This window comes from Diadema antillarum, unplaced genomic scaffold, assembly GCF_040938485.1.
Source record: "Diadema antillarum isolate AM-2024a unplaced genomic scaffold, OU_Dant_1.0 scf00000014, whole genome shotgun sequence".
NCBI lineage: Eukaryota > Metazoa > Echinodermata > Echinoidea > Diadematoida > Diadematidae > Diadema > Diadema antillarum.
In genome coordinates, this window is record NW_027270903.1 from 4,079,873 (window position 1) to 4,106,965 (window position 27,093).

The window sequence follows — 27,093 nt, forward strand, 5'->3', positions numbered from 1 at the left end:
TAATCATGTGCAGAGGAAAAGTAATAAGGCGAGGCTGGATGCAGCCTCCATCCAACACATAGAAGGAGTCGTCCCCTCAGTCGTAGACACTGTCAGAGAGAATTCTACCATCTCATCTGCTGAGAACCACAGCATATCAAATCATGCAAAACTTTTGACTGAGGGGAGCTCTTTCCCCTCCCGTGAGAGCGAGACTTCAAGAGTAAGTTTGGGTGAAGAGAGCATAGGGATTGAACTCGATGTCATCGAAGAAAAAAGTGAGTGCACGGAAGGGGAGGATGGGGAAAATGATCACAATCATTTTGCCAGTAGTAGGTTGAAATTATCCCAACAAAAATCTTTCCAAGATGATTGTGATGTAGGTAATGTCCATTTGAGATCTATGCCAGATGATACAACAGTTAACAAAGTTGATTCGGAAATCTTGCCAGAGGATGCAGTCCTGAACGAAGCATTGAATCTTCTAGATGAACTAGCGAACTCGGAGCACAAATCAAATAGTGAAACCGGGGCACCTCCACAGCCAGCCGCCAGTCGATCACACAGTTTGGAACTGAGCCAGCGGGATAGTGAAACCAGGCCTGTTGAAACCAAATCGCCAGAGGACAGAGAGCATGGTGCTGATTGGTCTGCCAGAGGCAGACTGGACTCATCTCTCATTGGGCATGGTGTAGGGGACAGCGCTAGTGTGACTGCAAAGAGAGGGTTGGTCACCACTCTTACTGATTCTCCTGTTCAGAGTGAATCTGCTGTAACTGAGCTAGTGAGTATAGAAAGAAACATTGGAACACGTGCACATGCAGCCTCAGCCGTGGGAGAAGAGCTGGAAGTGTTGTTTCTAAATGAGGAAGTGGAGACTGGTGTACAGGAAAACATAGGAAAAACAGAGATTCCCAAAATAAGTCGGAGTGGAACAAATGGTGCATTTGTGTCGGATTGCAGTGCCAGGGAACGTAGCCCCACTGACATCAGCGGCAGGAATAAGCACACTATAGAAGGGAGGTTGGACGGCTTGTCTGACGCGGTCTCTCCGATTCCGGAGACCGAGACGGCTGTCGGTGCGGACGGCGAGGTGATCAGGAGGAGGCGCTTTGTGAAGCAGGTTAGTTTCCAGTGGGAGGCAGGCAGGCTCCGGCAGGTCATTGGCGATGCGGATAAGGAGGACGCGGAAGTCGAGTCCGTGCCTGTTACCGTAGAAACCTCACCCCCAGACTCACCACAGAAAGGCATCCTAACGCGAGGCAGATTCTCGGGGAAGCGCGACCACCCGAGCCTGTCCAAACAAACGGGCGAGATGTATCGGCGGCCGAAGAGCGAAATCTTTGACAACGCTCTACGAAAGGAGATCCCTGTCAAGGCGACCAGCGATGTTGCCAGGCAGCGTCCAAAGAGCGCCCTCTATCTATCAGAGGCAGATAATGTTCCCGTGGAGAGAGGTAGGGCCATGCCCAAGCACTATCGCCCTCAAAGCGACTCGTTGATGCAACTGGATAAATTTGACAGCCTCCAGATCAAACCCAAAGCGAGGAGGGAGCGCTCTCCAAGTCCGGTAAGTTTGACACAATTTTATGCATATTTGCTTTTTAGCCTGGTATATATCCAGTAAAAACTTGTTGATTGTTGTGTGAAAAGAGAAAAAAATATTTGTAAAACCCTTAATTGATAAACAACTCAATATCAAACAGATTTTTTATCGTACAACTTGTCATCCGACAGATTTGTGTATGTCATGATTTCTCAACATTTCCAGTATTGTATCAATCATGCGGTTCTGTTAATTTACGGTACATAGAATATTCTATTTTTTTTTATTTGTGCTTCAGACACAAGATAAAAGTACAACTTTTACTTGCTTTCAACATATCATATGCATTTGTAAATGGTTAACTGTCTTTTTGAATTGCTGAGATGAGAAAATCATCGCATTTGCCATATATTGAGGTAGTACTGGAAGAGAGTATGTGGTTCTCTATTGGTCACGTTGAATTAAAGTATGCTATATATAAAAGCAGTGCCTGATGCTGTGTGTCACTACATGGTTTGTTTTGATGTGTGGGTGAGTGCTACCAGCGAGATACAGGAAGCTTTGCTGGACATATGTACTAGATATTTTTAATGAGAGTGTATTTATGTTGTTTGCGTTATGGACTTTGTATGCATTTACTTGAGAATTGAGAAGGCTATATACCTTACACATTCATAATACGGATTTGAGAATCTATTGGTAATAACAGGAGGTGACAGTAATCTATGTATAGGCCTAATGTGTGTGTGTGTGTGTGTGTGTGTGTGTGTGTTTGTTTGTGTGTATGTATCCACATATATATAAGGCATAGATATATTGAGCTCTTAAACATAATGATGTTATTAATTAGGTACAAATTTAGAGAGAGAAAAAAAAAACAGGTATGTACAACCGTTGTGGTCACTTGCACAGTGTGTGAAGCATCATGGGGGAGGGGGGAGGGGGAGGGGGAGGGGGGTGGGGGCAGAAGTATTGATCAGAGGGGTTTAATGACCATTTGTGCATTTGGAGTGATGATATACGGCATGCTGCGATTATAATGTATACCGTGTTCTTGACCATTGATTGTCTCCATTGATCACCATTGACTCCGAAGCTGCATTATGCTGATAATTAGCTCTGCCTTGGCTTGGTTTCCACATGTTGTGGGGAGGGGAAAAAAAAGGTTTCTGTAGAATGTGTATAACTTATGCTAATGAATATTTGATATTTGGCCTAATTCTGTGTCTTCCCTCTATCCGGAGTCTGACCAAAATTATAAGCAACAAAATGCCATATGTAGAATGATGAGCGAACACAAACATGTCTAAACTTTCTTAGCCATAATTCATCACATGAGAATAAAGTTTGCTATATCTCACAGTGGACATTTCCACTGTTCTTTATAAGGATTTAATTACTCACCAGTGGTATGGACCATAAAAAAAAAAACACAAGAAGATCAATCCAGAACAGCAAAAACAAAAATAACAAGTCTGTGAGAATATTCTTCTTTGACGGAGCTTTCTTTTTATGTTGATGTAATGCTACTCAAAATACATCCAATGAAATAGATAAAGCCATTCTTTTCCAAGAAAAAAAAAAGCAAAGGCAAAATGCAACTATAAAGTCAAAACTTGCCTTTGTGCTATTCATAGATGGTACCATGGCCATTTGAAGGATCTGAGGAACATGCACACACATATACACACACCCACACAAAACCCAACAGGAAAAAATGTTGATGAGAAATCCCGATTCACACGTGAGAAATGAAACTAGCATCTCTGATCCGATAAATGAGTCACATATTTCCGTGAAGTCTCTGAAAAGTGTGATCTCTTGATTCAACATAGAAGAGGAAATAGAGGAATGTATAATGAGATGGGAGGAGGGGGGGAGGAGGGAGGGGTGGGGGAATTCCCTAGTTTTAATCAGCTGTATAATTTGACAATCTAGACTGGATTCCTTTCCGATGTCTCCAGGCACCGAGTTCCCTCTCTTGAGTGAGGTCTGGGGCTATAAACCAATTCCTCTGTGAAAACATACTTTGCTATTTGCTTAGTCTACTTTCCCCCGCTCCTCATCCTCAGCCATTTGGAAATCCAAGAGTGCGTCGCTGTTGACCTAGTAGTGGGTATGGAAGATGGGTATGCCGTGTACTACATCTCTGGAAAATCTTCATGACTAGAAAGTCTAGGTGCATTCATTTTATTTCTAGCTCTCAGTATTCACCTCTGCAATATGTTTTAAACTATACACGGAAATAGAAGTAAGATATTCAATGACAATGATGAACGTCAATAGAGTCAAATTCAATTCAAATTTAAAAATTCAAATCCTTGAATCCTCTGTAAGAAATTTTTCATGGCATGCATCATGAAAACAGTGTAGGCCTAATCGCATAATAATTATTCAGTGACTATTGTCAATACAAAAGTATGTCACATAAGATGTCCTTGTAAGACATATATACAAAACTCTCATACAATTATTCATTCATTGATGAGATAGGTTTTATCTTGAGCCTGATTTAGCATTTAAATGCAATGCAAAACAGATTAAACTTAATGTATACATTGCATTTCAATTAGACTCTGCTCCTGGTATCGAATTAACAAAATACATACGTATAGTTGCGATGTTCTTGTAATAAATATACAAAACTCCAGAGTTATTATGCTAGATAGTATAATCATATGGACAAGGTACATTGTATATCTTTGAGTCTATTTTAGAATTGAAGTGTGCCAGAGATAGACATTTTGCCTGCATTTCAATTACACTCTGCTCCTGTGCTGGTAATCTAAATTGATGGTGATGATTGGTATTCATTTGGGGCATACAAATGCAATATTTCAAACAGGGTCAGGCGGTATGTACAATTGTATCAAACGACTTGCCATACAGCAGACACTTAGGACAGCCCTGGCCTAATAAGGCAACCCTGTGACTGGAGTGTGGGCTGAGGACACACTTATTAAAGGGGTTAGTCCATCTGCTTCCTAAATAGGAAATCATATTACATTAATGTGCATGGAGAGTAAAGTACCAACATTGTAAAGACTTCATCAAGAATAAGTTACATGCAGTGGTATACACGTGTTGACAGATTGAACAAGAAATTGTTTTAGGTAACTGCAATCTGCAAAATTGATGCAGTTTCTCTCCAATTCAATTTAAACACCTCAATGCCCCAACCAATTTAAAAACAAAATAATTATAAATAGATAAAGAAAAATCTTGAGGGAGAAAGAAGGATATAGTTGGAATATTAATCCTGAACACCTCATAGTAGTCATACTATATGTTGTTATGGTATGCACACTCACTTACACACACGCACATGAACTAAAAGATATACATAGATGATATGCTCATACTAGTGCACTTGCATGTGGATAGGCCTATAGGTGTGATGCTTTATTATACAGCCCAAGCTGTTTCTGCTGGGTGTTTGTGGTATGTTGACCCTGAGTTAAAAATGCTTTATGCTACAATTAGATAACTGACTACCCCCACATCCTATTCCTATCTTTATCAACCACAAGCCCCAAGGAATTCTCCCTTTGTACATCCTATAAAGGCCAAGTTTGATTTCAATATTTACTGACTTTAATCAAAATCACAAAGATTTATTTTCTTTTTAACATGTCCTACAGGGTCAGTTTGATTTTGATATTGAATTGTAAATTGAACAATATCTGCAAAATCAAAGTCTTAATTGGGAGATTTTGCCCATACTTCTTCACAATCTGACGAAAAAGAAAAGATAAGCTTGTAAATGTTTTTGTAGGCTACCTTTGGAAATAAAATTGGCCTTAAATGCCAGGAACATTGGTACAGGAAGATTGATTAAAGTCTTTGCGAAATTCAGGTTACATTCTGTATGTAGCATAATTTATGCTAATGAGTTTATTGCATTGGTGTGTGTGTGTGTGTGCGTGTATGTAAAAGTGTGTCTTTGCATATATGCTTCCAAGGGCATATGGATGTGGTTTTGTGGGGTATCTCTGCTTGTGTTTGTTCTCGAATGTTTGTACCAAATGAGTTTGGATTCTGCAATATGTACCACTCTGTAAGCTGAAACTGTCATTTTCAACAAAGTGCTGGACCTGCAATTATAGTATACATAGCCTTCTGTACCTTTAATTACACGGGAAGTACATCTGCAGCACTTGGTATTCATTTCACCCTGAGCAGGATTCTAGTTTCCTTTGGGGTAATTTGAAGACACTTGACGTGTTCAGCAATATTGGAAGAGCTTCAAATGAGTGTGTTCAACTTGGCCAAATGCTCTTACCTGTGAAAAAAGGAAGAAGCTACTCTAAGGAGTTACATATATGTTTATGAAAAAAACCTGTTAAAAATTAGACGACACCACCTTCAAAAATTGGACAGCACCTCCCTCACAAAAAATAACAACAAATAAAGCAAGACAAAATAGACTTTTAACAACTATGCTGTATGTTTGCAAGTCAAGTTAGTATACCATTTGTTAAAGGCATAATTTACCATTTGCAGATGAAACAAAAACCCAGCATTAGTGCTTCAAAATAGTTATAAAATGTGAGTTAGGGATAGAAACAACCAATGTAAAAGTATGAACCAGCATAATCCATGTTAAGTATTGTTAAATCTACAAAATGTGAACTATAGTTATGATAAAAATGTTTTCAGACTAAACAGTCTACAGTTATGGTTTAATGAGAGAAGTAGTGGTATCTCCTTATATTTTAAGCTTTATTGCAAACATCAAAATGGTCGGAAGTTTTGTGACACAACTGACCGACACTTGTTATAAGCATCAAAAGTGATTTCTTGAACATTTTTAAAATCACTGCACTCCTAAAGATAAACAGGACCTGTAATAACTCATAGAAGTCCAAAGCAATATGACATAGAAAGTCCCTATCTTAGGTTATCATACACCCATCTTCCTCTATGTAGGTGTCATGGTGAGTTCACAGTAATGTTTTTCCTCTGGGAATTTCAGCAATGTGAAAGTGTATCCACTCTAAACTTGACACAGGCACAAACATGATTTAATGTTTCCCAAAGTATTTTTAGTTAAAGGGACTGTACAGCACTGGTTGAGATAAGGATTCAGCTTGCAACATTCTACAAGATATACAACATTGTATGAGAAGTCACTCTCTGAAATTTTAAAGAGCATACAACTCTAAAGGGAATCAAAGGTTTATTTGATGAAAATCGGTTTTGAAGTGACGGAGATATCCAAAAACAAAGTAAAAAGAAAGAGATCCGAATAAAAGTTGTGGCCTGTCAATTTCATTAGGATCACTTTTTTTTTAGGGGGGATATCTCAGTTATTTCAAGACCAATTTCCATTAACTAAGTGTTGAATCCTTTTTGGAATTACAAGCTCTTTCATATTTCACAAGATGTATCTCATTATCTCACCAAAAAATGTTATAAACCTGACATTAGGTCTCAACCAAAACTATACAATCCCTTTGAAGGTACCGCTATCCATATAATTTTACTATGTGGTGTTCATCTTATTGTGCAGTATGTGTTGACTAGGAGCTTGGATAGTGTTTTCTTGTAGGCCTATATATAAAAATATATATATATATATATTTGAAATAACCACATAGTTGGCATTGAAAATCAGAAACATTCAATGAATGTGTCACTTAATTTCTTATCCAGGGCTATGCCAGGAATACTGAATTATTTTAAAGTAAGAGAAGCTTTTCATAGTCTCTAGAAAAGGAGGATATTTGCAATTCATTTTGATATCTTGGAAGATGCATTATATTCCAATAAAAAAACAACAACAACAATGGCACGAAGTTACACTTCTTAGTTTACATGGGCGTGTCTGTAAATCAATGTTGACACTGATGAGGATAATGATGATAAAAGTGGTGGAACACACCTTCCTATTGATTGCTAATAAATTGAAGTGGTTTTGCTTCAAGAAATGATGATGTCAGCTGAAGCTTAAAGTGGAAGACATTCTTTCATCATAAGCATTTACGTAGGTTGTTGAGTCCAAGTTGTGACCCTTTAAAGACATCCACCATTCTTTCCCGCTTTCTTTGTTTTACTTCTTTCTCTTTAGAAATAATTTCAAAGTCATTTCATCTTTGTTTTTTGTTTTTTACTTTGTGAGTCACCTTGTATATATGAAACGAAAGCAACAACTTGCCAAAATATTGCCACTATTGTGATAAACAAAAATGAAATTGAAATGAAGAGTTTGTTCGCAAAAACTGATAAGTCCACTTTTGAAGATTTTGAAGTACGGTCTCTGTCATAAAGTACAAAATACTACCTTTTAAATGATATATTGGTCACAACATATAAAGGTACATTTTTTGAAGTTATGGTCAAAAGAAGGAACAATTTTCTTATTATTCTCTTTATTTTTCTTGACCTTTAATGGCAAATATCTCCATTTGGCAAATATGAACTTATCGGTTTTTGCGAACAAACTCTTCAAATTGTTTGAAACAATGGGCAATTTTGTTTAAATAAATAGTTGTTGTAGAGGGCATGGTTGTTTCATTCCAGTGCATGGTTTCTTGATTACAACTTTAAAATTAATTTGCAAGATTGTGTTCTAAATGTCAAGTCAGGAGGTCTGTATGTTGTCTGTAAAGTATAATGCATATATCACAAACAACATATGTACAGTTATTTTTAAAAAAAAACAAGGGACGTGAGTACAATTTGTAATGTCATATCTCACATTTATTGTATATTACTTGTGCTTTTATGTGATAATTCATAAAATACAATCAAGTCTCTCATGATCATATGTTAAACAGTACAGTGGCACCTCTGTATAAAAACAATTTGGATACAATAATACAACCTTCTTAAATGAGATGATTTTCATTTATATCCCAATTATTTATGATGTCTTTCTGTTTGCATCCTATTATTGTGAAGTAAACTTGATAAAACAAGGTAATTATCGTAGTTTTGGGTCCACATATAACAAGGTTCCCCTATAGTATAAATCCATCAAACAAGATCTGATAATGGCAATGCTCACAACCATTGTTCTAACCCTTTCAATGCCACCAATGACCTGCCTGTACACAGAAAGTATCAGTGGATTACTGAGAACATGGGCCATTGGGGGTTAAAGTGATGAGGTAATTACACATCTGATACTTGTTTCTTAGTTTTCTTGTATCATATTAAGATATGGATTTCAAAGCAAAGGATATATGTCTTGGGAATTGCCAGTAATGTAACATGACAGACTCCTTTGGGAATTGCCAGTGGTGTTACATGACAGACCCCCTTCAAAAGATGTACAAACTTGAACCTCACCACTTGTTTGGTAATCTGATCTACAACTGCAAAAATCATCTTATGGAAAGGAACAAAGAGTGTCTGTTGCCTCAAGGTTAGTCTGATGACACTCAGACCCTTAACCCGTTTAGGACGGACTGATTTTTGTACTACAACACACATTTCCCATGGACACCTGCCGGAATATTCTCCGGACTGTCTTCAGTGGGTTAAAGGCATGAATTTCTTGGTGTGATATGAACATCCATTAGTTGAATGTACTGAGTTTCTTGTTTATTTCTTTTTGCTGTCTCGTTTTTATATCAAGTACTATTCGTTCTTATATTTGGAAAATCGAAAATTTGCAGGAAATGATTAAGGGAGTACAAGGCTTTACTATCACCTGCGTGAACATAGCACAAATACCAATCTTGTCTCATTATCAAGATAACTGGTGGAGATTTAAGGGCACATGTGCAGCTCAGCATCACTCAAATTTATAACATTTAAAGCAAAACCACAAGATTCATGCAAAGCCAATGTGCCCCCCCCAAAAAAAAAAAATGCCTAGATATTGAAGACTAATTTCCTGTGAAAACAGACTATAGAATGTAAAAGGAGGTCTGTAGGGATGTAGACTACTGTAGATCAAGTCTGTGTTTAGACTGAAGGTAATTCTGTTTAATTTTGGCCGTCTTTGAGGTCATTCAATGACCTGATAAGGTTACCAGTGACCAAACACACACAGGGTGCCATTGTTGGGCCGCTCCTCAAATTGGCAGCCCTAAGGTCCCGCCAAGTTGGCATTATAGTGAAAACATGATATATTCAAGGAGAAAACGCCTACAATGTCCTGTTGAGTATTTTATCAAGTGGTTTCACTTACATTCATTACCATGTTTCGCAGAAAACTGCAGAAACAGACAAACTGTGTAAACACTGCATGGAATCGCATACTACACTCACAGGGTACCAATGTGTAGCGGACTGCAAGATGGGACATTTTCACTTAGATTTCCCACCCAGAACTTTATAACAAAGAAAACAAAAACGTGTATCACCCATGATCTTCAAGTTGCTAATAAAGTAACACAATTTGTGGGCAGTTTACTCATTAATTAATGACAGAAGACCTAGCAAAGATTCAGCGTTTCGCCTTTAGCAAGATCAACATTAAAGGGATTGTATAGTTTTGGTTGAGACCTAATTTCAGGTTTCTAACATTTTGGGGTGAGGAATTCAACGTTTAGGCCTATTTGCTGAAAATTGGTCTTGAAATGGCTGAGATATCCAAAACAGAGCGATTCTAATAAGTGTGGGACCCACACTGTATCATGATCGCTTTGTTTTACTTTGTTTTTTGATGTTTCAGTCATTCCAAACCCGATTTTCATCAAATGAATTTTGAATTCCTCATAAAATGGTATGCTTTGTAATATTTCATAAGCGTTTTTGTGGTGTCTCGCAAAAAGTTAAAAGCCCAATTCTCATCTCCACCAATACTGTACCACCCCTTTAAGTGTCTTCATTTGTCGGTCAAGATCATCTCAATCTGTATAGAAACATATCCACATACACACTTTCTCCAACACATACATTGGAAATGCTATTGTTCTTGTTTAGTTTTCCATTCTGTGAAAATAATGTTGTTTGGAAGGTCATTTTTGGTTTTCCTGAGTTTCTGGACAGATATCTATTATATAGGGGAAGTGGACATGTTATCTGACATCCGTGTTTAATTCCTTTCCTCCTATGCCTTTTTGGCTAGCCTCCTATGATTAGGTTGGTAAGGCAGCTTCCTTTTGTTCACTGTGCTATCTTGTGCATTTTTTCTTTGGTGTTTTTTTTTTTTTTATTGTATCATTAGTTGTGTTTGTTTTTGTTTTTTTCTTTTTGACTTCTTACAGCATCCATTAAAAGAAAACATGATATGATGAATTATGAATAAGTATCATTCAAAATGCATAGGGGCAGCCCCCCCCCCCCCCACACACACACACGAACATACACCCACACACACATGTGCACACGATTACAGTGGATTTCAACGAATTATAGCATATTGATTTCCGCATCTTTGATTATATGGCCTTGCCTTACCAAACCTACATTTAGTCACCAGGTAGAGTGGTTTTTTTTTTCTTTCTTTTTTTCAGTTAGTCAAATTCTGTTAGAAATGTAATATGCACCTTATTGCACATTAAATTTTGATGCTTCTTCAAGGCATAATTTACCATTTGCAGAAGAAACAAAAGCCAAGCTTTATAATGCTTTAAAATAGTTATAAAATGTAAGTAAGGGGTAGAAAAAAACACTGTAAAAATTTGAATCTGTATAATTGATGTTAAAAATACACAAAATGTGAACGATAGTTATGATAAAAATGTTTCCAGACTAACCTGTCTACAGTTATGGTTTAATGAGAGAAATACTGATATCTTCTTATAGTTTAGGCTTTATTTCAAAAAAATTATGTGGTTGATGTTTTGTGATACAACAGATGTACACATGTGCTTAAAATGTGATATCCTGAACATTTTTTTAAATCACCACTCCAAAAGGGAAACAGGACCTTTAACCCATTAGTAATAGAACCATCCAAGCTTCCCTTCATATTACTCCCTGAAGCACCCAAAACCGTTTTTTTTTTTATAGTTTTAAACTTTGTTATTTTTTGTTCCCATTGTTGGAAAACATACAATGTAATTACGTTCTTTGAAAGAAATCAACAAAAGGATGTTTGAATTATTTCTGTGACACACCATTCTTTTGGTAATGTCTTAAAAGGTTTTCAAATAAACATTACTTATAATAGACAAAAATAGACATGCAGTGCATTATCTTACATCATATTAGAAAGCTGTCAAAATTAAAACAATATTGCTGTGGGATACCTTTCCGTGAAACCATAGACCGTTATGTACAGAATCTTTAGTTGCTAAGGTGTTAACTGACAGAAATAACTGATTAAAAAGTTGATATGTAAGAATGCTTAAATTGCTTTTGAGGGAAAAGAAAAAATGAAGGGGCTGTGAAGAAATGGATGTGTATCGAGTGCTCTGAATGCCACTTCATTGTGTGTGGAAGAAAAAGAAAAAGGATATAAACTTCCATGACAATATCTTCTATACATTGTAGGTGGTATCAGATTAATGTACATTGTAAATTTGGATGTGGAAGGGTGTTTCCCTTTCAGCTTTTGTCAGTGCAGTTCAACGACAGCTTACAGTGAATTGATATTAATGAGATAGCAGTAAAGGAGTAGGCCTATGATATTTTCAAAGAGTCATTTAGATATATCTCTCTCACACTCAGGGAAGCAACTGCTGTTGTAAAGGAATGCAATGGATGTTACCAAGGGTTGTAATAAGTGGCAAACTCCATCTAGAGGGGTGAGCTGCAGCAAGAGGAGTTTATGATCACCCTTTGGAGTTTCGCAACTTGTGCCTACTTATAGTTTTGTAATTTATGTCTTTGCATTATTCAAATCAGCTGTGAGCAACTGGTAGCAAGAATCGCAACCAATCACCAGATTGTTTTTTTTCTCAATGAAGCTTCAGATGCAGAACTCTCTCTCTTTTTTTTTTTACACCCTGATCTCCAGTGGGCAACTCTAGGCAATTTCATTGGTTGAAATGACAGGCTGAATCATATCTCACTGAATTATTCAGCAGGATTGGTATGGTCATTAAGTCTCCTCCAATGCTCACGAGAGCTGATCGTATTTCCAGACCTCTATACAAAGGCCTTTCACAAGACAACTCCGGCTTGATGATAGCTTGCCTTGCACTTGAGATCACGACTACAGTAGCATAAGGGCCTATAACCCGTTGACGACGAGTCCTGAGTATACTCGGGCCAGTGTCTATGGGAAATGTGTGTTGTAGCAAATCCAGTCCGTCCTCAACGGGTTAAAGGCATAATTTACCATTTGCAGACGAAACAAAAACCCAGCATTAATGCTTCAAAATAGTTCTAAAATGTGAGTTACAGATAGAAAACTTTTTTTACAAATTTGAACCAGTATAGTCGATATTAAGTACTGTTGTGTATACAAAATGTGAACAATATTTATAATAAAAATGTTTTCACACTAAACCGTCTACAATTATGGTTTAGTGAGAAAAATAGTGATATCTCCTTATAGTTTAGGCTTTATTGCAAACATTTTATATGGCAGGACGTTTTATGATATAAATTACCTACACATATGCATCAAATGTGATATCTTGAATATTTTTATTTTAAATGATTATTGACAAGGAGGAAGAATTTTGAATGTCACAAGGTAACAAGAAAATAGTATAGTTGCCTTCTCTTTTAGCAAGACATTGATAATCAGGAATACTTCTTTTAACCCATTGAGGACGAGTCGCGAGTATACTCGGGCAGGTGTCTATTGGAAATGTGTGTTGTAGCAAAAACAGTCCATCCTCAATGGGTTAAACAGGATGATACCTTGGGGACGGTTTCACAACATGTTATTTTTACCTCTCAAAACAGGAAGGGACCCCAGGTAAATGAAACTATCGTTTTCATCAGATATAATTCATACACATAGAGAGTTTGTACAAGATATCTTCCTGAAGGAAGGCAACTCAATAGATTTGCCAAAAAGAGAGAGAGAGAGAGAATGTCATTGGTACTGAATGCTATTATAGCAGTACTGGAAACAATGACTAATTTGACATGTTGTAAAACCAGAAATATTTTCTCATGCATGAAACTTTGGTGAATATTGTATGGAGCCACAATTAACAAAAGTGTAATGCACATGAAACTTTTGTCCACACAATTCAGAATATAGTTGTAGGTCTAATACCAATTGTAATTCACTCTGCTTCTAGGCTGTGTTAGCTGTATCACAAACTATTTCAGCGTCATTCCAACCCTATTCAGTGCTGTTTGGGAACCTGACACCCCATGGCAGGAATATGTACTTTATCACCAGAGGAAAGCCTGTTTTCATTTTCTCTTTGTTTTTCTTTTTTTCATTAAAACTTACTAGGCAAAATACAAACAGACAATGATAAAAATCTAAGAAACCAGTCCTGGCTAAAGCCTCCCCCCTCCCCCCCCCCCCCCCCCCCCCCCCCAAAAAAAAAAGAAAGAAAAGAAAAGAAAAACAGAACAGACTTCCGCTTGTCTTTTTTTTTCTCATCTTTGTTTGCCAATTATATAAGCACAGACTCACCTCTCTTATAGTGAAAATGTTAATTTCTTATCTCATGACTCCTTTTATCAGGGTGAACAACATCATGTATTGGGTAGTTTGACAGCACTTGAGATTGATTTGTGAATGAAAATGTGTGCAATGATTGTGCTTTTGCTCTAGATACAATGTGTATGAGCTTCTTTGTGATGTTTGCGATTGATGTGTCAAGACAATATCTCCCAAGCATTTCATTTGTGATAGTATGTGTGTGTGTGTGTGTGTGTGTGTGTGTGTGTGTGCATGTCTGTGTTTATGTGTACTTTTTTGTAATTGTGTTCATTGTTTTGTGCACAGAGTTGGTTGTTAATCTATGTAATTTGAATGTAATCAATAATGATCACGAAAATATAACAGTTGCAGTACGTTCAAATGATGATAAACTGCTTAAAAATTATGAATTCTTCCCATCTGTTATTCTTCCCCATGCAACTGCTTTCATACCATTATGTAGCTGGTGTTAGTGGCAGAATCGGTGAGTCAGTGTATACTTTGCACATTGGGGCATCTCAAGTTTGCGTCTTAATGTGTGTTTGTGTTGCACACATACAGTATTAATTTCCTGCGCAAATTTCTTTCTGAAATGCTTGAACTTTGTTTTGATTCTTGCAGATGGTACATGACATTTTACAATGTGACCGATATTGTTGATTGAATCTGAGAATGACAGGAAGGGGATAAGAGGTATTAAGCAAGAAATAATTACTAACAAACAAATGTGAGAGAAATTCAAATGAGAGAGAGAGAGAGAAAGAATAGAGTGTTCAAAAAGTTTTTAAAAAAAGAAAATCAGAAAGTATGTGAAAGAAGTAAATAGGAGGATATTCATGTGTTGTGTACAAGATTCCAAATGGGAAAGTTCGAGGAGAGAGAGAGAGAAAGAGAATGATTTTGATAAATATCAGTTTTCATTCATCAATATCAGGGAAATATAATTGTAATGACACCTCTTCTCCCTAGACGGAGAGTGTAGCTTTCAACATATTTGATACAGGAAAACAAATCAAAACAATGAATAACAACAAACAGATATCTGCGTTTTGCATAGCATGGTGTGATTTCTCATTTTTTCATTTTCTTGTGATTTTAGCTTCAGTATCTTGGTGCCACATCAATGTTTATTTTTTATTTTTTAAGTTTGCCTTTATTCAATGTTTTGGCACATTATTACGTAAAAGGAATGGAAAAATGAATGGATAAACATGCATCTATGTTTGTTGCTAATTATGCATGTTTTTTTTTAATACTCAAAAATGCAACTCTGAGTGTTGTCTCTGCATTTGCAGAAGAAGTATAAAAATGAAAACACTGTGCTCTGGCACTGGTCCGACGGTCCAGGACCAGTAAAAGTCACTGTAGGACCAGTAAATATTTTCCAGAATGAATGGAAACTGGGTACCTACTGATTCGACAGACAGGTTGGACGAGTAGAAAAAAAAAAGAATGGGTTAGTGTGCAACCCTGAATAAAAAAGACATATATATAAGATAGTATGTAGACCGTAATCACAATCACTCATATTTTTTCTATCATTTTGTTTTAATGAAAGGATATTAAACAAGAAGCAATTATTGTTGTTTCTTACCTGTAGTGTATTGGGCATTGGGCATGAATACTGTATGCATGTGCATGTTGTGTGATGTGAGATTGAAAGAGTTAATATCTTGCCTGATGCATGCTTGCACACAGTGACTGACAGCAGTGTCGTTACTAAGACGATATGTCTCTCTACTCCTGTCATGTCTTAGGTTGAGGAATAAATAAATGCAGAACAGGATAAGAACCTTCTTTAAGCACTTTTTGCTTGATCATTGGATAGAGAAAATTAATTAAAACCTTTCCATTCATACCTTATTGTATTTAACAAGGACTACTCTGGAAGATGTAATAAAAAATATATATTTCATTTGATTTTCTTTGTTTACTTTTTTAGGCAGGTTTAACTTCAAATGTCTAAAATTAACAAGAATGGAGTTACCTTGATTTGCGATGAAACTTGTCATATCATGAAAACAAGGAAAAGTGAAAAGGAATCCCTGGAGTGAATGCATTTATATGCTGTGATGCTTTTTTTTTTACACAACCAAGTTTCAATTAAATAGAGTTGACTGTATGTTTATTTCCTTAAGTGCAATCAATATTTGAGATCTGATTAACCTAGACTGTGCCATGTAGTTTGAAGAGATATACAATATATCACCCATACTCTAACATTCCCTTAAAACTGTATTCAAATGTAGCAATGTATTTTCCTGATATGCTTCCTTGTATCATGCAGGAAATGTAATAGGTAACATTAGTATTAAACCAAATCCACCTCTTTTTACACGGTTTCCTCATATCACCTTGACAGTTTGGCGTGACTAACAGTTATAGACTGTACAACTTGTAGTCTTTGGCTTTTCCTCACTGAGCAAATGTTTCCATATATTGCTCATACATTTTTGAAAGTTTGCTGTGAGATGCACACCATTAAAACAGATTACATGTATCAGTCTTGAATATCAACTACTCCCTCTATGGTATCCAGACATGTACATCACCACGACCAAATCAGTTTCATTTTGATCCATTTGTTAGTACAATATATTACAAGGATGGTATATTTAATTGGTGGAGATGAGGATTGGGCTTTTAACTTTTTTGCCAGATACCAAGAAACCACTTATGAAATAGTACAGAGCATAGCATTCACCAAAGAGGAATTCAAAGTTTATTTGATGAAAATCAGTTTTGGAATTGCTGAGATATCCAAAAACAAAGTAAAACAAACCAATTGTAATAAAAGGTGGGTCCCACCTTTTATTATTAAGATCACTTTTGGGGGGGATTTCTCAGCCATTTAAAGATCAATTTTCATCAAATAAATATTGAATTACTCTTGGAATTATATGCTTTTTCATATTCCATATTAAGAGGTTTCTTATCGTCTCACAAAAAAAAAAAAAATGTTAGAAACATTAAATATGATCTCAACCAAAACTATACAGTCCCTTTAATCTTTTGTCCATGGGAAAATTGGTAGGATATTTGCAAAGACTTTGATATAATTCATATCTTGTAAAAAATGGGTAAATGATTGCTGAACCCATCAGATTTTTTGATAAAAGAAGCCTTTCTATTCACGTTTACTGCTAGTAAATTTGAGATAGATGATGCGGAGGATTGGGTGGATTATAAAAATAACTCCCAGCCCCATCACCTTGGCATACCTGAGATGTTGAAATTGAATGGGGGGGGGGGGGGGGGATTAATTACAAACAAACAATGGTAGTTCAATAAAGAGTTGATAGTTTTCATACAGGTGAAGCCTTCTTCCAAAGTAATTCTTTTTTTGGGGGGGGGGGGCGAGACACATTTGATTTGAAATCATGGAAATCAGAGTGAAATTGCAGAAGATTTTAGAAAACGCATTTGCAAGTATTATTATTTTTTTTTTTTTTTTTTGAGTGGTGATATTGATGTCTTCCTTCAAGGACATATGAACAAAGTTTTGAGCAGAAAACTTTCCCTCACCAGATTTCATAGGGTAAAATGAAACAAGTTGGTTGACTTCATGTTGAACAAGACATGAAGTGTTTGTTCGCAAAACAACACATGTTGAGCACCATTTTTAAGAAATTCTAAGGTTGCAAATCAAATATGAAAGCAAAATAAAATCTTTCAAGTGATACTTAACTTGTTAAATAAGATTCTTAAGAAGAGATATTCCAGAGGTTATGATTAAAAAAGTGTCCCATATTTTCTTAACATTTTTCTGTTTTTCACCAGCTCTAACCACACATATCTAAAATTAACAGGAACTGAGTCAAATCATTATGAGATAAAACTCTTCAAATACTTCATTACTAATTACTATTTTCACTTTAGATTAGATATAAAATATAATCTACCCTTGTACTTTACACCACATCCATTTGGTGCTTGTGGGAAATGTGTTGAAATACCAATGATGCCCATGGTACCACGCTGTAAAATCTCAAGCTATTTCTGCCATTTTTTGTTCATGCTCTGCTCAATTTCACTTCCTCGTGAATTTCCCTGACAGACATAGCATTCATGATGATGTCAAATAATTACCGACAGGAGATAAATGAAGACATTTGAACAAACTGTCGGCTCAGTTGCCTTTCCATTATTTGGGGCAAAGTAAGAAAAGAAGTCCACACCAAGTAATACTTGACATTTTTGGGTAGTTGCCATTGGTAATGACGGTATTGATTACAGATTTTGAATGAGCATTAAAAGGTCAAGCATTGCCAGAGTACAGGGCCAATACTACAAAGGGATTGACTTGAGAACAAGCCGGCCCTTTGGCGTGCGTTCCAAATCAATAATGATTCACGAAGCGTGAGCGAAAAAAGAGTCAATGAACAGGTGCAAGACTTACCGAAGGAGAAGCGAGAGTTTCGTGTGGATCATTACCCAAACCCTGGGAAGCATTACATAGTCCAAGAAGTGCAATGACTGTGTAGAATTCCTACTTAGAAATCACTGCCAATGCATCTTGATCGAGAAATGTTCCTATGTCATTCTAATGCCTCCAAAGAGGGCCTAATTTTCACACTTTTTTACAAAGGATTTTTAAAAGTCTGTTTTTATATGATAACAATTCTTGCACAATGTTGTAGTTGCAGCTCACACGCATGCAATATTAATTTGTTACTTTGTTGGAATTAAAAAAAGAAAACAGTATAAAATGTACACAGAATGTACAAGGTATAACAATTCAGTTGAAGCCAGAGGATCTTCAAATTTGAATGCAACCCTAAAGTGCATTGAAAATAAATCATTACTTCGGTAATAACATATGATATCAAGAAAATGTGTTTCTTTTATTAGTTTTAGGCAATGATGTATAAAAGATATCAAGTAAAGATACGTTATGTCACATTAAGTTTTTGTTTGTTTGTTTGTTTGTTTTTTAGGACTTCATCCACTCATCTTATTTGAACACATGGTTCTGATAAATATCATGTTCTCCTGAAAATGTGACTTTTTTTTTCAATTCCAAGAATCTTCTTTAGGTCCAATCTTCTCTGAAACTTTCTGTACAAATTAGTTTGTTTAATTATCACCCTATTCATCTGTGAAAGAACTCAAACGTGATCTAGGAAAGTGTACTGTGAGGTATTCAATTACAAATATCAGCTCTTAGTTTTGATCTGATCTGCAGTAATTATTGAACGTTATAAGTGTGACACGAGGAAGGAGATTTCTATAGGAGTTTACAGATAATAGGCCCAAGGCTATGAGGTGGACATAAACGCATCATTTACAATTTGCAGATGAAACAAAAATCCAGCTTCAGTGTTTCAAAATAGTTCTAAAATGTGAGTAAAGAATAGAAACAACCGGTGTAAAAATGTTAAACAGTATAATCAATGTTACGTATTGTTAGATATATACAAAATGTGAACAATAGTTCTGATAAAATTGTTTCCAGAATAAACCGTCTGCAGTTGTGGTTTGTTGAGAAAAATAGTGATATCTCCTTGTATTTTAGGCTTTATTGTAAATCTTATATCATAGGATTTTTTTTTTAATACAATTGACCTACTCTCTAGAAAAAATCGAGTGAAAATATTCACTCTTAAAAGAGTGAATACCCCCCAAAAAAGTGAATTTAGAGTGAAATTGGAGTGAATTTTGAGTGAAAATGTTCATTTTCACTCATTTTGGAGTGACCTCAGGGATCACTCGAAGAATTTGTAGTGATCGCTGAGGTCACTCTAAAACGAGTGAAAATGAAAATTTTCACTCACAATTCATTCCAATTTCACTCCAAATTCACTCTTTTCTGTATTCACTCCTTTAGGAGTGAATATTTTCACTCGATTTCTTTTAGAGAGTACAGGTATGTGGGTCAGTTGTAACATATTTGAAATCTTTGCTCCAAATGGTAAACAATACCTTTACCAGAGTGATATATGAAAAACATACAAACACACACACACACACACACACACACACACACAGTGATAACAAATAGAAACAAACGTACATGTACGAAACAGATCAAATCAGCAGCAGGTCTTCACAGTGGGGTGTGATATGACAGAATGCTGATCATATACTTAGCCCTGCCATATCCATTAGCAAGCTAGTTGCCTCCCCCCACTTTTTTTTCTCTCTCTCAATCAATATTTTGGGGTTGGCATTATTGATTGTGCTTTTACTGGTCTGACCTCTACACTTTTTGTGACATTGACAAAGGGAATTTTGCTAAAGTACATCAATCAAGGAAATTTTAGTCCAGTACATGAAAAGACACCATTGTCATTTGTAGTAGTAGTAATAGCAGCAGAAACAGATGTACAATATAAGTGTAGCAGTTGACGAAGAATTATTGACACTGAAAATAATAGTAGTAACAGAAGTAGTAGTACATGAAGAAATGATAAGTAGAAGTGGTAGTAGTAGAGGTAGTAATAATATTAGTATTAATAGTAGTATAGTAATAGTAGTAGTCGTAGGAAGAGGAGGAGGAGGAGAAGGAGGAGCTTGGAAAAGGAATAATAAGAGTAGTAGCAGTAGTAGTTGTATGCTGTGATAGTAGTGGTGTAAGTACAGTGGTAGTAGAAGTAGTTGCGGATGTTGTATAAAAAAAGAAAATAAGTGTGGAAGAGCAGAAACTTCAAGAGGCCATAAGTACTCATCGTGTAAAATTACCAGGTTTAGTCTGTTTTAATACACAGATCAAAAAGTACCCATAAAGGTGAATACATATCGACGTGAAGAATGGCTGTACACACTCCTGCCTGCAGGGGGAGCTGTTCATTTTTCATCATCCAACAAAATGAAAAATTCCATGAGCTCAGAAGCTGGTACATTGGCAAATGTGAGATTTTAAAGTCTTACAATTAACCTTGGTGTTTGATATGCAGTCAACTCCCTGAAAATGAGACAGGAAGGAACACAAAAAAAGTGATTCACAAAATCCTGAGACTTTCCAATGATAGAAGTGGTCATGCACAGGAGGGTCTAAAGCCTGCTATTATTAATAGTGATTACAGCACAGCATTACTCTTTCTCTATGAGATTGTGAAATAAATCGTATTTTGTACAGGGAAGATCAGAAATCTAATGCATCTTTAATCATATACATTTTTCTTTCTTTTCATTGACGAGCTGTGATGCAGCCATATTGACAAAAAAAAAGGAAGAAGTAATGAAACATTTTTAACATGCAGTGGTAATGTGACTATAAACCGAGGCCAAGGCATATATTTAACTTGATAAACCAGTTTAGCCTGTTGAGGATGGACTGATTTTGCTACAATCGGGAATAGTCCTCAATGGGATGAATGCATTCCTTCATAACAGAATAAGTATTTCCGTATAAAACAAAAAGCTTACCTAGGGCTTCCCTACCACTTGCCCAACGTATCAATGATTAATGCATACAAAGTGCACTACAAGTACAAGAATGCATGGAGCACAGGACGTATATGGATGGAATACAATACCTTTTTTATTGGTCCTTGAAGGGAAAAAAGATCCATAAGTGTTCATAATATATACATAGTGAACTGGTCTATCTACTTATTAATCTTCAGTGGAAGATAGAGTGTGAATAATGATCGTCCATATAAGACAATTGGGGAAAACACATGCACTGTTCTTCCTTGTTAGACCTGAAAGTTCCACTCGACAAGCGGGCGGATGTGCCCAAGTTGCACTTGGCCATTAAAGCCATTAATGCAGACTCGGGATATAGAAATTCATTTTACTTTCATATGATTGACCCACAATATTCACCTCTCCGCCAGAATGTCTTATGTTACAAATGTGACAAGGGAAATTGCATGTAGTATATGCCTAACCCTTCGCCCAAACTCAAGTTCAAGTTAAAAGAAAAATTACAATGGTAATGATGGTGATTATTATCATAACGATGCAATCACTATCATCAACACCATAATCATTATCGTCAGCATGATAATCAATGTGATAGTAATGATGATAATTTTGGAAAGCATTATAGTTACACTGCTCAGTGTTAACAGTGTGTTAATTGGCTTGTTCTACTGGTATCCACTCCAACTCAGGTAACATAGCCCATTCTCAACCTAGGCTTAATTAAAGCAATAAAAACAACAACAAAAACAACTACAAATTAGCAGCCTGACAAAGCACTGCTTTGCAAACATAGAAGTAGGCCTATCTAAATAAGTCCCAAATATTAAGGGGTTAAGCAAAATAGTTTATCCACACCCAAGCATAAAAGTGTTAGTTTAAAAAAGAAACGCAATTTTTACATTGAAATCAAAAATCGTCAAATTAGGGCAGTTTCAAATACAACATTTTTGTTCACATACAGAGTGTGAACTCCAGTAACCCTTAGCCTTTGAGCAAAGAACTCCATAAAGTCACTATCCCCAGACCCAACAACTCACCATCACTCAAGCTTATTGATTGATTACCGTATTAGTCTCTGTATAACAGACCCTCTCTTGATTGATACATGTGAGTCAAAGAACATGATCGGTTCTTCAGTGTTTCAGAATTTTTGTAGGATGCAGTGCTTCATGCAATAGTTTATATTTTCAATGTTTTATATATATATATATTATCATGCAGTCTATGTCCTCATTTTGACTGATGAGAATGTTTTTACTCGCATCAAAGACTGATTACTTACACTAAAAGTGTACAATAAATTCACTTGGTATGAGTACCTGATCAATAAATTCCAAAGGTAAAAGGTGCACTTAGCTCAGAATAACAGTTCATTACAAAGCAACAAGAAAAGAGTACATCCTGCTTTTGATGATTAGTCTCTTCATCAGACTTTTGTTGTGTTTGTTTGGTTGGTTTCCCAAATTGAATTACTGCATACAGACACTAGACATCCACACTGTTTTTTTCCCCCATTGAGATTGACACATTTATTGTAATTTCTGTTTCATGGCTCAGCTTCAAGAGCTATTTTAAAATTCTGATCAGAAACCCAGAGTACCAGGTCAGAGGCTTTTCTTCAGATCTGTTCTTAAGCATTATTCACATTGCTGTCTTAATGGACATTTTCCGGTTTCTGGCTATCGAGCAACTGCTTAAGATTAGAATATATGACAGATAAAAGCATACATTAATATGAATATAGATTGATGTATAAGTGCGTGGATATACTAAAGTGGTAGATATATAAAGGATGAATATGAATCTAATAAACTAGAAATGTACATTTGGGTCCAAGAATAATATACTTGGGTGGTGTTATTTATATCAAATGTATTCATCAAAAATTTAAGGTTTAGAAACATAATGGTCATTATTTTTGTGCATTCCATCACGTTATTCACTTAATTTCACTAGAAAATAAAAAGTATTTTGTGTATAACTACTTTGATATATAAAGGAAACCAAAAACCAAAAATATAAATGCAGATTGAAATAAAAGCAGCAATATTCAACAAATATGTTAAGGTTAAAGGAAAATTTAATAATCAATTTAATTATGATTTTTTTTTTAAAGTTTTGGTGCTCTCATCACTGGAAAAGGAGACTACTACACCTCATGACATTATGAACACCAATATAAAGTAAAAAGAAATGTATCATTATTGTCTCATTTCCTTCAAATTTTCGCTGATGTGTCCGTTTTATATTGCTGCTTTCACCCAATCCATATTTATATGTGGGTTTTGGTTTCCTGTAATCAGCGCTGATTCAACAGAAAAAAGTGGGTGTGATGTTTGATGATAGTGAAAGGAAATACAACTAATGAATGAGTGTAAAAATTAGAAAAAAAAAGAGTGGAAGTACAAGAAGAAATTAAGCCACAAGGTCATGATGTCAAGAGGTGTAAGTAGGTGTTTATATGTACAAGCAGGCATAAAATTATACACACATATTTAGACACACACTCCCACAAAAGTGTGGGAGAGATAATAGAGAAAGAGAGCATCATAGAGAAATAAGGCATTAAGAATAGACATGATTCAAGTGAAATGCCACAAGGCTATTTATTGGTGCTGTGGCTGGTATAATAAAGTCTGTTGGTAATCAATCGTCTATTGCAGTAGCACGCTAGGTTTCTCTTTGAGATAAAGACATGTCATCTGTTGAGATCAAGACTATATACCTATCTCTTTTTCTTCTTACTGAGATCTCTGTATGGTGTATTTGAAGGAATGTCATTTGGAAGTAGTACTTGAGAAATAACTGATTTCTAAGGGCGATTGCTTATCGTGTGCTGAATTACAATTCTGGTCCGAGTTTCCTTCTTGCCAAAAGCAACAAAAGACACCTGTTTATCAATATCTATACACCAATCTACTATAACATGGTGAGTACATAATGATACCCTCTACTTTCCAAGTGTTAGGTCCTGTACAATCATGGTCACCAAAGACGAGTGACTGATATTGTATGCACAGTGTGGAAGACAATTTCTAATCACTTCCTCAACAATAATCAAGTATAACCCTTTATGTGTTGGGGACTTTGGACATTGTGTACAATGTTAAGTGGCTTCTGTACCAATCAGCACTCACCTTACACAAAGAGTTAAATGGCTTTACTCTCATGGATTGATTGCTTCAACTCATTATGTATATGATACATTTATGCAGTGACTGTATAATGCAACAGGATACAACAAGTGAAACAAAATGCTCATATCCTGATATTTAGGGATGATCAAGTTGCTGATCATGTCAAAAAGTTAATATTCTATTTCTCTCTTTCTTTTCATTTTCATTTTGCTGATGCTGCCTGACTTGCTGTTGTTTTGCTGTTTGATCTCACCACAACCAAATCATGCAGGTAAGTGATATATCTGATTAGACTTTCTTAAAGTTGGTAGTACACAGTTGCGCTGTATTATTTTTATGGTGTTGTCAAGTGTTTGCATGTTTCTTTCAATGGTTTACTGAACATGTAGTTCATCACCTGTTATGTACAATTAAAGCCCTCCTGTCTAACGCCCTGTTCTTACTGTATGGCTGTCCCCAATTACCCACACTTTGTTTGTTTACACCAAAGATTTTCAGTCTGCCTTAATGAACACATTTCAACATTTAGACATAGTGATGCTTTCCATGTAAAAAAAAGGAACAACTACAACAACAAAAACTATTTTTTTTCCCGGATGAAATGCGCAAAGGCTTGGTTGCTGTGAGAGATCCTGACTGACATGACAGTCACAAAGTGTCATCTTTTTGACTCATATTACGCGAGCTATAAGTAGAGTGCATTTGGTAAGCGATTTCATGCATGCTCAGAACAGTCCCCCCCCCCCACCCCCCCCCCCCCCCCCGAATGTCCCTGTAACAAAAGTCTAAAGCTCCCTTATATTGTGAGCAAGGGTAGCATACGGGAGGATTTGTGGTCAAACCTATTTCAGGGTTCATTTGAAATGCTGATACAAAATACTAATCCGAAACATAGTTTAGAGGGATACTGCTTATCCCTTTTGTTGTGTTTGGTTTGGTTTGTTTTTTTTTTTCAGCATGAGGAAGAGCTGACTTCTCAAACATGCACTGCGATGACAGTTAGTGTTGGAAGGAACCTTTCAGTGAACAATTTGTCAATGGGGTCATATTTGTTTCTAGATTAATTAATTATGACGACACCTTTGCCAAATCATTTGTATGATGCATTTGAACACCATTCATATGCTTAGAATAGTCCGTCATATCTTGATATCTCTCTTAGAATAGGCCACCACAATTTTTAATGGTGTCTTAACACGGTGATGATTGCACATTCTGGATGACATAACAGAACACAATTCTTCATGAACGATCGAAGCTCCATACACATGAATGCAGTTGTTATCATTATCTCATTGTAACAAATATTTCATCAAACAGGCATCGTAATCCATTGAAGATGAAATCATTTTGTTATTTTACCAACACATGCCTCCCATAGACCCCTGCCCAAGTATCCTTGGGATTTGTCTTCAATAACTTAACACTGTTTTATTACTTGATCTTACCATCATATTTTTTATACTTCATATTGATTAATCTAAAGTCAACTATTGTAGTTAGCATTGTCATGTTATTTCAATAAAGACATATTCAAGACATATGCAGTGGGATGTTTACAAACCTGTCTGTAAAGACCCACCACCCACTATAAAGACTGTTGTTTTTTTATATGAAATATACATCCAGTGATTTTTTTTTTCTATAAATAGGGCTTATGACACTGTGCTTAGGCATTGTAACTTGGACTGAAGAATGTTCCAAAACACATTCCTTATCAATCAATATATAGATTTTTCTTTTCACATGTACAGGTGTTTTCAACAAATAACTATGTTCGTTGCGATTCTATGTAAAAACCTTGAGTGGTGACATTACCCTCTTTACAAGCTCTAAATGGATTGTGCACAAACTCAAGTTAAAACTCATGTTATTTGTGGACAGTTTTGTTTTTTCTTTCTTTCTAAAATCACCCTTGTGCAAGGTGTTGAATTGCCATGAGAGTACAAGATGTAGATGTTCAAGGTGCAGACAAATGTCCTGAAAAACTAGATATGAATAGATTAATCACAAATGATAAATACATTTCTGCTGAAGACTTCTTGGCAATATTCCTGTTTCTTTACTCTGTTATGTTTTTGTTCTTTTTATGATAACTTGATAGAATAATATGCATTGAACTTTGGAATATATATCATAAAAAAACCTCTTGTTTATAGCATATCTGCAGATTTTTTGCCTAGCAAATCTTGTATATATATTCTCAGAAATGCAAAGGGTCTATACAGTATCTTGTAGTGTTATGGGAAAGATTGATCTGAATGTAGGGTGATGATATCTCTGACACTAAAATGTTATTAATTGTTAAGTGAAATTATAGCAATACCAAAGACCAGTAGTGAGTTGTGCCAATCTATAAAGCAAACCAAGTTGGAGGGTAGATAAATATGGACAGAAAGGGCTGCATGTTATTTCTCAGACACAGTGGAGACTTAAGGATGTGTTATTGTTAGTCACACTCTCTGTGAGCAGTTCTTTTCTTGCATAGAGCAAGTGGAGATCATGCTTTAGGCACTGGAACTCGAAGGAAGTAGAGCTTGTTGCGGTGAGCGAAAGCCAGGGTGTTTGGTGCCAAGCACACCAAGTAGCACCAGGAGGTCAAG

At 36.0% G+C, this 27,093-nt stretch overlaps 1 protein-coding gene across 1 annotated transcript in view; it reads left to right on the forward strand.

Moving 5' to 3' along the window:
• Window positions 1-358: 358 nt before the first annotated feature.
• The window catches only part of LOC139723388 (rho family-interacting cell polarization regulator 2-like), a 111,626-nt gene continuing 84,891 nt past the window's right edge, over window positions 359-27,093 (forward strand). The window contains exons 1-2 of the mRNA XM_071634638.1: window positions 359-1,549; window positions 24,795-24,815. Of these exons, the coding sequence (XP_071490739.1) occupies window positions 383-1,549; window positions 24,795-24,815 (1,188 nt within the window). The 5' untranslated portion in view covers window positions 359-382. The remainder of the gene's footprint in view (window positions 1,550-24,794; window positions 24,816-27,093) is intronic.